Raw genomic sequence first — 12,934 nt, 5'->3', positions numbered from 1 at the left:
ATATGCTACTGCTTTTCACATATTTCAAGGGCACACTTTCTTGGGTTGTTTATTTTTTTAATTTTGGGGGATGGTAACACTGCCAGTTGTGATCAGGACTTACTCCTGGCTCTTTGCTCAGGGATCTCTCCTAGTGGGGGGGGACCATAAGGGATGCCAAAGATCAAATTCAAGTAAGATGTGTGCAAGGCAAGCGCCTTGCCCACTGTAATATCTCTTCAATCCTCAAGGACACATTTTATCATATTGTCTTTTCTTTCCCAAACAATGAGTTTTAGAAGCTAAAACGTAAATGCTTATGTGGCCACAAAGGAGTCCTTCAGAGCTGCAGCTGGCAGAGGCCTGCCCTGCTGTGAACAGTATCTACCAGACGAAGCTCTGGAAGAAAACAGTACTGTGATGATGGAAGCAAATTCTACCTTTGCTGGGAATATTTTAAGAATCCTGGTGAGGCTATCTTTGAAGGGCAAAGAAAAACTAATTATATTGACACGTTTCCTTCCCACCCAAAGAGAGAAGTCCATGGGGCTTTCTCTCCCAAGACATGGCAAAGCATTTCACAGTGTTTCACCTTTAAAAACAAAAACAACAAAAAACCTTCACGGACACTTTTACCCATGGGGCGGAAGGGAAGAAAGAAAGCACCATAATTAACCAAAGAGGAATGGTCTGACCACCAAAGCCAAGAAAGGCTTTTCTTCAGCAAAGCATGAGTGCCAACTGCAGTAAACATGCTATTTTGTCAGGATGTGTGTTCAGGCACCTGCCCTAGGACATTTTCAAAATAACTAGGGCTTCTCTTTCCTTTTTAAAATAATGAACATCTTCAACAAATTCCAAATCTGTACCGGTGGTTTGTCAGTTTCTGACTTGTGATGATCTTTTGGGGGAGGGTGGGCAGCTCCTACGATGTGCTCAGTGGGGTCCCAGGGCCACTCTGCGCTACACTCAGAGAACTAGGCTGGGGCATTCAATATAGGGTCTGGCAGTGCTTGGGGGCATCCATGGGGACCCCACTGCTGCTCAGGGAGCCACAAGCTATCAGGGATCAAACTTAGCTGTAAGGCTCTGACCCCCTTGAGCTACCACTCTGGCTTTGGACTAAATTTTGGTGGTTTTTCTCTAATAATGAAATAAGTTTTCTAAGACAACTTCATTGAATCCTTCTAAAAATGTACAGAATAAAATGCTTCAAAGAGGAAATTTTTTAAAAATTATCTAGCCCAATACTCGTTCTTTTTTGTTTTCTATCACTCCCAACTGTGCTCAGGGTTTATTCCAGACTCCGTGCTCTGGGATCACTCCTGGCAGGGCTTACTACTACTATATGTGATTCTGGGGATGGAATTTGGGTCAGCCGTGTGTCAGCCAACCCTCTGTACTCTCTCCATCCCCATATAGGCCAATTCATGTCATATATTATAGAAGAAAAATGGAACCCAGAGGAGATAAGGGGCTGAAGCATGGCACCCAGAAACCCTGGCTCTGACACACATTACAGTTTTCACCAGCTGTCTCCAGCGCATCTTAGTCTCAAACTAAGGGTCAGGCCTGGGTTATGTTTCATTCAAGATCATGGATTTGTAAAGAGTTGCTTATTTGCATCTTCTTTTTTACTTGGCCTGAGGCCTCTAACTTAAGAAAATGACAAAAGGTTTACATAAATGGGAAATAAATTTGCTTTGGTGTCATAACAACTCAGACTTCTATCTGTAAATTGGGAGGGAAGAGGGGAGGCATTTAAAATTTACTAAGCTCATATTCAAGTCCTAGCATTAGCCAAGGAGTTGCATTTTATGGAAGCTCAAGGTAATAATTTTTTCAGCACTCTTCAAGAAACACAAAGATTACAAAAAGATATTTAGATATGGAAGGGAATAGGTGACTAGATGAATTCAAAATGGCATCCTACAAACTATAAATTTTAAAATGTATAAATACCACAAATAAAACGTTTGGAGGAAAAGATGCATCTTTACTAAGCAACCAAATATACATCTGAAGTATTTGCGTTACATTTTAATTGCATGTTCTTTGACAAACTTCCCAATAATATATTCTCTATGGAGAAATGAAAAGGAATTCAGTCTTACCTCTAGAACAACTGATCAGAATTTGTAATTGATTCTTGAATAACTTGGAATAGTTTCATAATTCATTGTCAAGTAGCGTTACAAATATTTGAACTGTCTTTGAATTGACAAAACCTCTATCAAGTTTATTCATATGTGAGCTCTTAGATTCTGAACTTCACATGATTTCAAAAATATTGTTTAATTTTATAACACTCCGTTACTACTTTGCCACAGTCCCATCCAGAGCCAGGACAGGGGCTCATACCGGGGAGCAGGCAGACTACATACCATCATTCATAGCAAACTCTCTCTGGCATTCCATATATATATTATTATTATGTATATATACTACATATATATGATATGTTTAAGGGGATAAACATGCTCCCATATACATTTTTCAATTTCCTCAACCCATCCGAATAAAGTTCCTGCTTTACTCAGAGTACCTAAAGTCTGGATACCATAACTGTTCCATGAGTCAACGATAAAGATTCATCCATCACCTGGTATATATTTCATTTTTCCACTGAAGTCAATAAGGCAAACGTGATGTCTGATCATCTGGTACATGACCCAGTTTATTCTATTAAACCGAAAAGATAGAGTATTATAAACAAAAACAAATTATTTGGATAATTACTTGTTCTTTAGAGTTTCCCATTACCCGTGCTATAATGGGGAAATGATCGAGGTTAACTGAAATAATTTCATCTCCTAAGAACAATTAGGACAGAAGCTTCCAAACCAGACTGTCTTGGTTCCAAAACCAGCATCATCATTTGCTAACTGGGTGTCCTTAATCAGGTATCCTAATACCTACAGGACTTATAATGAGCATTATAAAATCTACCGCAAATAAAGGCTTTGAAGAGTAAATAACATATGTGCAGTGCTCAGTCTCCTCCAGACAGTAGCAGGGTATCAGTATGGGACGGCTAAAAATCATCATGAGGGAACCCATATGGTCCATGAAGTGTTTTGAGAAGTTTCCGCTCAAAAGCAGAACAACACCCTCAGAAAACATAAGCCCCACTTCCCTAGAAACGCTTTGCAGAGCTGGAAAATGACCAGTAGTCATCCACCAGCAGCGAGTGAGTTTTTTCCACAGTCAGTGAATTCTGTGTAAGGATTTGCAGCTGTAATAGATGGGAAAAAGGTGTTGTAGCATGGACTGAAAATACGCCTCTTATTTTTCCTCAGAAACAATTATGTGAGTTCTGCCTAACTTCTTGTTCTTCAGCATGCATAGTTTTGACAACCCTTTGCCTTTTGTAGCATCAGAAGAGCTTTTAGGTTTTCTGTGTGTATGTGTTTGTTTGGAGGTCACACCTTAGTCCTGGCTCTACATGCAGGGATCACTCCTGAAAGGGCTTGAAGGACCTATGAGGTATCAGGAATCACACTTGGGTCTGGTGCATGCAAGGCAAATGCTCTACCAGCTGTACTATCTCTCTGGCCCAATTTCCATTTTTTACACAGTTCTAATATTCTTATTTCCCTCAAATAGACTTGAGCTAGCCAGGGACCCTCATATTAAGTACTGACAATTGTAGAAGAGGACACCCTTCACTATTTATTTTTATTGTTCCGTAATTTAAGAACTACAAAAAAAAAAGTGGATTTTTTTTTCTACATGTGTATAAACGATGAGGGCAGAACATGACCAATAACTGAAATTAAAGTTTCACAAACTATGGAAAACTGATTTTATTTTTTTTTTGCCTCCAAAGGGAAGATAACACTAGGATCACAAATAACTCTTAACATTTTCATAGTGAGCAATCTCTTTCGCTCCAGGGAAAACAAGATACAATTAACAAAACAAATGTTGTACCCAACACCTCTGCCAAGGAATGTGGTGATGTCAGACTGAGTCCTCACTGAAAGGCTCAGGACTCTGGAGGGCCAGCTACCACACGTCAAAATACTGAAAGTTACACAACAAGCGAAGAAACCATCCAATAAAATAGTTTTCACTGGGTGAGGGAGATAGTTTAGAGGACTAGATTACATGCCCTAAAAGTAGAGGCCCCAAGTTCAATCCCTGGCAACACATATTCGCAGCCCTTCAGGCCCACTGGGTAGAGGCTGAATTCCTACAGGCACCTGTGCACTGCATGCAGAGGTGGCCCCCTGTGGCCTCAGTTCCCCTGGCCCCAGGCAGCAGCACATCACAGGCCCTAGCACTAAGGCATACCTGAGAATACTTAGGAGGTTCGCCCCGAAGAGGCATCATTCTTCTACTTTGATGGGCAAGTAGATTTTTCACAAGGTCTTATAAAATCAAGACTCATGAAATACTGCAAGTCCCTCCATACAACTAGGAGGTAGGAAGAAACGCATTCCAAGAACAGGCCAGAAAACGGTTTCCATAGCCTGCCTGTTCCACCAACTGACATCAAGAGGGAGCTTGTGAGATGAACGAGTACATCATAAGCACTTGCACCTCCCCACACACACAGCTACACAGCAGTCCTTTGGAGACCCTCAGGAAAATGGACCCAAGGATCCACAGAGGGTTCAGAAGCCAGTCTGGCTCATCAGGTTTTCATATACAGACAATGCAATCTCAAAAACAAAATGAATTTGGAGTTGGAGGCCAGGAGTCTCCTCAATCCAGGGATAAAGTTCTAGTAGAGAGAAATAAAAGTACCATCTTCTAAATGCCCAGTGCCAAGACCTCTTTACCCATATACTGGGATTATATATTCATTGAGCTAGAAACACTTGGAAGGAAATATCTCATCTTGGGGGTGGAGAAGGGGGAAAGAGCCACATGTCTTAACAGCAGAGAGCTTTTCTCAGGCAGAATCTCGCCAGTCACAGGCACTTGCCCTGCAGCTAAATCCATTCTCATGATCTGGAGCTTTGGCACTGGAAATGAAACACAGGCTAAGGATCTCTAAGCTGACTACACACAAACTGCCCTAAATCAATCACCAAGATCTAAAGAGTTGATCCACGTCAAGTCAAAGCAGATTCTATCGTGATGTGCAAACAATCTTAACCACCAACAAATTTTCAAATTAGTTGAACCTCAAAAGGCAAACAGACCCCTTTGGTAAAGCTGAATAAATTCTCTATCCCTACCTTCATCAACAGATATTCTGAGCCCCCTATACAGATGCTGGCCAGACACTCACAGGATGTGGGGTGTATAAACTACCTCTTTGAAAAGAGTGTATATCCAACTGCTATAAATGGTCAAACTCTGGACCATTTATAAATAGTCAAACTCTGGACCATTTCTTATCTGCAGTGGACCCCACCAATGGGTGCTACAACTAGAGTAGAAACTACAAAATACCTTACGCAAACAGACTCTGCCCTCTCTTGATTTCCAGTGGTAGAACGGCAATCAGGAAGAAGACAGAGCATACTAGGAAAGCAAATCATAAGACCAGGGGAGTTGAATTGATGATTGATATGAGGTGACAAGTTTCCCCTTTCTTAAATATGATGGTCCATTTACTCAGTCCCTATCTTGGAACCCACACATGGGTATATGCATACACTAGGCGCGTGTGCACACACAGACACAGACACACACACACACACACACACACACACACACTCTTACATGCATGTAAAAAGAGCCTATTGAACACAGGCAGTGTAAACTTAGAATTTACACATACATGGAGTGGCAAACCTCAAAGAAACCCTTCTGCATTTACAAAATAAAGCTAGGAAAACTTATCTTGAAAGCTCCTTCTGAAGATTAAATTAGATAATCCAGGTCAAGCTGCTGACTCATACCAGATTCTCAAATGTCTTCTCTCCCCTTTTATCCCTGAGATAAGTCATTTTACCTGTTCCATATTTCAAACCTTCTGAATTCCAGGCAAAGAAGTATCCTGTTCTAGTCAGAAGCAACAAGTGCCCAATGAGTAAAGTATTACAAGGCAAAAAGGATGTGCAAAATAAGTGGGAGCTTTCCTCCTTCCACAGTCAATCTGCTAAATCATTTCTACTGACAATAAACAGTTAAATCTGTAAAAGCTGTAGAGGAAGACTTCACTGGCAGAAGCTAGCAAGGTGACACTGTTAGGTCTTAATACAGAAGTTGGTGAAATAATGCCACACCAAAGCCAGAAGTGTGGTTCCTCTGTATCTTATTTAAAACTGTTTGGGGGGGTTACAGATCTAAATAATACCCACACTGCTCTCCAGTCAGTGGCTGCTACAGGATCACACTTCCCCTAGAGCTACTTGCTTTGCTTATAAACCAAAACATAAAACCCTGACAGGGAAAAGAGACCATTAAAACCAAATTCAGAATTCAGTAATTCATTTTTAATGAAACTCTCCTTTTGATAAATTTCTAGAAAAAAAAAGAATGCGGTGTTTACTGGAAAATGTCTTGGATGGAACTTTTAAGTTGTATCATGAGCTGGGGAGGTAATTCAAAGAACTGGAGCACCAACGTGCTCAGGGATTCCTCTGGTTCTACACTCAGGGGTCACTCCTGGCATTGCTAGGGTTGGGGGAAGACAGGACAGGAGACCAAACCTAGAGGAGCAGCATGCAAGGCAAGAACCTTATCCCTGAACCATCCCTCCAGTCCTAAATAATTTAAAACAACCTTGCCATAATGGCTTTGAATGCCTTACACCAAATTTCAAAATGGACAATCAAAGAGGTTGGGTGATGGAGCCAGAGTAGTAGTATAGCAGTATGGTGCTTGCCTTGACTGGATCCTTATCATTGCAAATGGTTCCCTGAGTCCCACCAGGAATAATTCCTGTGTGCAGTCAGGAGTTGCCCTGAGTGAGCATTGCCAGGTATGCCTCCTCCCCCTCCAAAAAAAAAAAAAAAAGAAAGAAAAGAAACGAGATTGGGAGAAATCTGTGAGGGCTTTCCATCATGTTTGCTAAAGAGCAAATGACAAATAGTCTCTTTGGTCAGATTCCATTCTCATCAAAAACAAAGATCTTCAGGAACAGAGATATGGCTTAGTGGTAGAGTCCACATGCCTCTTCTTATGTGAGGTCCTGGGCTTGTGCCCCCACCCCCACACTTAAAAAATAAAATAAAATAGGTAGAGGCCAGGAATAAGGCTCAAATGATAGAGTGAATGGTTCAGTTTCTGGTACCTTAACACTAGAGAGGAAAAAATTAAATGCTAAAAGATCTTAACATTCAGACCAAAGTCCCCATAAACATTGCCTACCACGCTAGCACAGCAGCAGGGCATTTGCCTTGCATGCAGCTGACCTAGGTTCGATTCCTCCACCCCTCTTGGAGAGCCCGGCAAGCTACCGAGAGTATCTCACCTGCATGGCAGAGCCTGGCAAGCTACCCATGGCATATTTGATATGCCAAAAACAGTAACAATAAGTCTCACAATGGAGACGTTACTGGTGCCCACACGAGCAAATCGATGAGCAACGGGATAATAGTGACCACGCTGCTCAAATATTCAACTTGTATGTAGTAACTAGTGAGATGAACTGGAGGCTCAGCTCAGCATTTCCTCGGGGCTAATTGGTATGCCAGGCACCATGGAAGAGCCTGCAGATAAAGAAATGATGACACACTCTGGGTTTTCGAGAGAGTGAAAGGTGTAATGGAACAGGAGGGTGTGCATAAAGCTCTAACTTGGGCTTACTGTTATGACCAGCTAAGAAAATAGCCTGTACCAGAAGGGGACAATCGGTTCAAGTGGGAGCATTCAAACATGCTTCCTTATGGTGCCACTTCAGTTAAGTCATAAAAATGGGCGGAATTTAGTCAGGTAGCGGAGTCAGAACAGGTAACGGACAGAGTGTGAATGAGGCACAGCTGCCTACACCGTGTGCAGGGTGTGTCGGCCGGATGAGAAGTGTGGAGTGAGTTTGCCGGGCAGGAGGCTGCAGAATCAGACCCATCGCTGGACTCTGGAGCAGTGATTAAAGACTTAACCATAATAACAGAAGCTGATATTTACTGCGGACTTGTTATGCTGCAACACTGTTAAAACATGCCGAAGTGCTATTTGATTTAACCCTCACCAGGACTCCCTAAGACTCATTTCTCAGGTAAGGGAAGGTATTGAGGACTGGAGTAAAGCCAAATGCAGTAATCGGCATAACTTTTAAACGGGCAGCTCTGATCCCAATGCTTGTACTCTACGTGTCAGTGCATTCGCCGTGCTGCCTGCAGAATGGAGAATTAAGGGGGCTGACAAGGGACCCGATACAAAGCAGGCCTAGAAACACTAGACCCATGGAAAAGTATCTGTTCAGAGGGAGAATATGGGGACTGAGAAGGAAAACTTTCAACATGCACCCACTTCTAGTATATTTGGCACAAAATGAATGTTTGAAAGGGGGCTAGGGGTTCGAGAACATAAGCCACCGGTATTCAATTGTATTCAATTATTGTTTAAGTGCAGTTAAAATACGCATCCTTTCCTGTCCCTCTTACACCATGCACACCTTACATTCAGTGTGGGCAAAAGGCTTGTCTGACTCATCAGAACATGAGGCCAGGACTGTGCATCCTGCTGGTGGTATAGGAAAATCCAACAATCACTATTACTAATGAGCAATAACCACTTTTTAAAATGGCATCTATGAAGTTTTACTCTTTATTGGAAAAACAGAATTAAAATATCAAGAAATTGGCAAACTTAAGTACAAAATATGTAGCAGGGGGTATGAGAGATAGCATTGCAGGCAAGGCACTTGTCTGGCATACAGCCAATGCAAGTTCATTTCCTGGCACCCCATATGGCCCCCAAAGCCCACCAAAAGTGACCCCAGCACAGCAGACAGGAGTAACTCATGAGTTTGATGGATTATCCCCCCAGCTCCCCCCCGCCACACACACACCAAGGAAGAAGGAAGGGAGGAAGGAAAGGTATGTGAGTAGAAGAGATAAGAGGACAGGAGGAAGGGAGGGAGGGAAGAAGGAAGGGAGAAAGGGAGGGAGGAAGGGAGAAAGGGAGGGAGGGAGGGGGAGGGAGGAAGGAAGGAAGGAAGGAAGGAAGGAAGGAAGGAAGGAAGGAAGGAAGGAAGGAAGGAAGGAAGGAAGGAAGGAAGGAAGGAAGGAAGGGAGGAAGGATAGAAGGAAGGAAGGAAGGAAGGAAGGAAGGAAGGAAGGAAGGAAGGAAGGAAGGAAGGAAGGAAGGAAGGAAGGAAGGAAGGAAGGGAGGAAGGAAGGAAGGAAGGAAGGGAGGGAGGGAGGGAGGGAGGGAGGAGTAGCAGCTATCTGACTACAAAGACGATGAGGGCTTATCAAGCCAGGGACCTAAGTGGAGGCAATAAGTCTATTCCAAAGCTGATGAGTATTTTGTATGAACCATAATTGGTTAAAACTATGATGCTATTAAATGACGTGACCTAGAGGTGAGAATGTGTTTTCTGGGAACAAAAGCAAATAGACCAAAGATCAAAAGATGGGCCTAGTGATTTCTAATCACTAACCCTGACAAAATAAGCAGATCATTAACATCATCAGGAAAGAAGTTTATCCTTACTGACTTTTAACAGCATGCAGTCCTCAACAATAATCTCTTGTTAAGTATTTGAAAAATAAAAGTCAAATACTTTATTTTCAGATCTGAGGGTGTTTTTCTCCAACATTTGACATTTTCCCCACAAGAGTAGTTTTTGAGCATTAAAAATGTGAGTCTATTACATCAAACTCAACATTTTGAAAGTATTTCTTACTGAAGTTTATTCATATGCTGATATCCTTTGTCCACTTTGCAATATACTAAACAGAAAACAGTATTTTTTGGTAACCTAACAGTATGTTATAAACATCCTCATTTACTCATATCTTATGAAAATGTCTTGCAAAACGTTTTGACAGTTTACCAATTATGTCAGGAAAAACTTGAAACCATGGAAAATCAAAATGCAAATGGATGGATCAGGTTTCCTGTCTTCAGTATAGCAACCTTTTACTTCCAACCAGCTTCAAAAACTTAAAATGAATGCAAACTCAAAATGATTTCTAATTTCAACCATTTGAAATCTTTCATTCCATAAAGACAAGGATTCTGTGCGTTTTGTAAACCTGCTTAAAAGCCCAAATAAAAAGTCACTAGGCTTTTAAGCTAATTGTTTAAAAGTGTGTATACAGATGAAATGAAACTGACTTAAGAACTATTGAGTCTGCAACTGCAAGTCATAAATATTATCCCTGTAAACAAATCCTAGGAAAATCAGGCTCACTAATTTCCTTTCATAATGTGATGCAAAAGTTCTCATACATTTTAATATGCATAGAAAATTACGGACGCCATTAAAAAATATTTGTCAGTAAAATGTAACTTTGTTCCTAGGAGTCTGGAGTCCAATCAGAGGCAGGTAAAACACTTGCTGATATTGCCAGGAAAAGAAAACATCCCAGAAGAGGAGCCAGAATGACAGGAGCACCTCTTAAAGAGTTTGCCTTGAATGCAGCTGACCCCAGGTTCAATCCCCAGCAACCCATATGGTCCTCTGAGCCCACCAGGAGGGATTTCTGTGAGCAGAGCCAGGATTAAGCCCTGAGTACTGCCCGGAGCTGCCCAAAAACAAAAAGGAAGGAGGAAGGCAGGAAGGCAGGAAGGCAGGAAGGGAGGGAGGGAGGGAGGGAAAAAGAAAAAGGAAGGAAGAAAGAGAGAAAGAGAGAAAGAAAGAGAGAGAAAGAAAAGAGAGAAAAAGAAAGAAAGAAAGAAAGAAAGAAAGAAAGAAAGAAAGAAAGAAAGAAAGAAAGAAAGAAAGAAAGAAAGAAAGAAAGAAAGAAAGAAAGAAAGAAAGAAAGAAAGAAAGAAAGCAAGCATCCCAGGAGGGAACAGATTTTACTCAATTGTAGAACTTGAAAATTTGTATTAGAATTTTTTGTTTACAGTAAGTAGTCCTTCCTCATTCCATTTAATACCTCCCATGATCTTTCAATAGAAAACAGTTTTTAAAAAAGTTTTCAACCCATTTTTATCGGTACTGAGAAGTACCATTTAGAACCTAAGGTGGAGTCAGTCAGTCTGCAGCCCTGGCAGAGGTGGGCTGTCAATCCACATTTCATACCAAACTTAAACATGAGTAGCTCCACATCGCCAAAGAGGGAGGAGGACCAGGATGCTAAAAGATTGTAAAGGAACTGTCAAATGACCCGGTTCTAGAGGCCAGAAAAGGGACAAAAACGCTTGCCTTGCACGCGGCAGACAAGGTTGGATCTCTGGAACATTTGGTACCCCAGTCCCCTGAGCACAGTGTCAGGAGTAAGCCCTGAGCACAACCGGGTGTGACCCATCCCTCACCCATTACCCAATTTTTTTTTTTTTTTTTTGCTTTTTGGGTCACACCCGGCGATGCACAGGGGTCACTCTCGGCTCTGCACTCAGGAATTACCCCTCGCGGTGCTCAGGGTACCATTTGGAATGCTGGGAATAGAACCAGGGTCTGCCGTGTGCAAGGCAAATGCCCTACACGCTGTACTATCGCTCCAGTCCCACCCATTACCAATTTTACAGATAAGGAAACTGATGCCTTCACAGTGGGCCACATACTCAGGAACACGGACAAGAACTGCAGACGGTGCCGGGATTACAGGCACAAAACATTCTAACTTCAATGTAGGCATTCGTGGGCTGGAATGGGGTGTCTGTTCTTTGCATCACTAACTCTGAAAAAACTCACTTCCTGCACCCCTCCCCCTCGCTTCCTCGCACAAGCCTCTGAAGATAGAAATCAGGTGGGCACAGGGTTTAGGAGTTTAATCCTTGGGGTTTTCTACCAAAGGACCTTCGCAGAGCCCCCCGCGTCCGGGCTGGCAGGGTGTCCCGGCGCCCAGCACCAAGTGGGCGTTGGGCCCGTAAGTCCCTCCTGCCACCTGACCATCTCACTCCTGGATCGGCCGTGCCAAGTGGGCCGTGGGGCCAGATAACATTCCTTGGGAAATTGTTTCCTTTCTGGAGACTCGGATCCACGGATTCCGGGCCAAGAAGCCGGCCTGGGGGAAATGTGCAGCCCTTCCCCGGCGCGCGGCGCCCGGCCGGTGGCGTCTGGAGCGGGGCCGGCTGGGCCGCGCCCGGGCTGGACTCGCAGCATCGCGGCGGGCCGCGGTGGCTCCAGGTGCGCCCGGGGCTTTCGGGGGGCCTCGGCGGGTGCAAAACGCGGCTCCGCCGCCGCGTTCGCATACACCAACTTCTCAAACTTCCCTTTCCGGGGGTGGGGGTGCGCCCGAAGGCGGCCGGCACGACGCCTTTTCCTGCCCGCTGCGCAGGGGCCGAGCGCGCCCCGCGCCCCGCTCGCCTCTAACTTTGCCTTCTCGGTCCTCCCGGAGCCTCGCAGCGCGCGGCGGCTCGCGGGGTCCACGGGCGGGGTGCGCGGCGCCCGCTGTTCCGGGGAGCAACTTTTCGGGGTCCGCCCGGGCGCTGATCGCTCCCCGCGGCCGCCTGTCAAGCGTGACTTAGGGGCGGGGAGTCCCCCCGCCGCACACCCTCCCCCCACCCCCAGTCCAAGCCCGGGCTGGTGGGTCGGGGGGTTGGGGGGCTGGGGAGAGAGCAGCACTCACCCGACTTCTGAACGTGCGGTGAGATCGTGCTGGCGATGCGCATCCACAGGACGAGGTGCAGCGGCCACAGGCCCCGGAGCAGCCCCCGACCCATGGCAGCCCCCGCTGCTCCGCATAGACCGAGTCCCGAGCGCGGCGGGCGGCGCCTTCCCCGAGCCCCGGCAGCGCAACTCGCTCGGGACCCCGCGCCGGGCCGGCCGGGCAGAGGTGCGGCCAGATGTGGCGGCGGGCGGGCGGGCGCCGTGGGGGCCTGGAGGCCGGCGGAGGCGCGGGCAGGGCCCCGGCGGCCGAGGGGAGCTGCGCGGGACGGCCGGCTCCGGCCCCGGGCGGGTGCGCGCACGGGGGTGTCCTCGGTCGGGGCGCGC

At 45.0% G+C, this 12,934-nt stretch overlaps 1 protein-coding gene across 1 annotated transcript in view; it reads right to left on the bottom strand.

Annotated features, from left to right (window-relative positions):
- The window catches only part of TGFBR2 (transforming growth factor beta receptor 2), a 102,858-nt gene extending 90,156 nt beyond the window's left edge, over positions 1–12,702 (bottom strand). The window contains exon 1 of the mRNA XM_055136946.1: positions 12,570–12,702. Within this exon, the coding sequence (XP_054992921.1) occupies positions 12,570–12,663 (94 nt within the window). The 5' untranslated portion in view covers positions 12,664–12,702. The remainder of the gene's footprint in view (positions 1–12,569) is intronic.
- Positions 12,703–12,934: the final 232 nt, after the last annotated feature.

Source organism: Sorex araneus, chromosome 4, assembly GCF_027595985.1.
Source record: "Sorex araneus isolate mSorAra2 chromosome 4, mSorAra2.pri, whole genome shotgun sequence".
NCBI classification, from domain to species: domain Eukaryota; kingdom Metazoa; phylum Chordata; class Mammalia; order Eulipotyphla; family Soricidae; genus Sorex; species Sorex araneus.
Note: the sequence above shows the minus strand (reverse complement) of the source record. Positions and strands in the feature narration are given on the sequence as shown.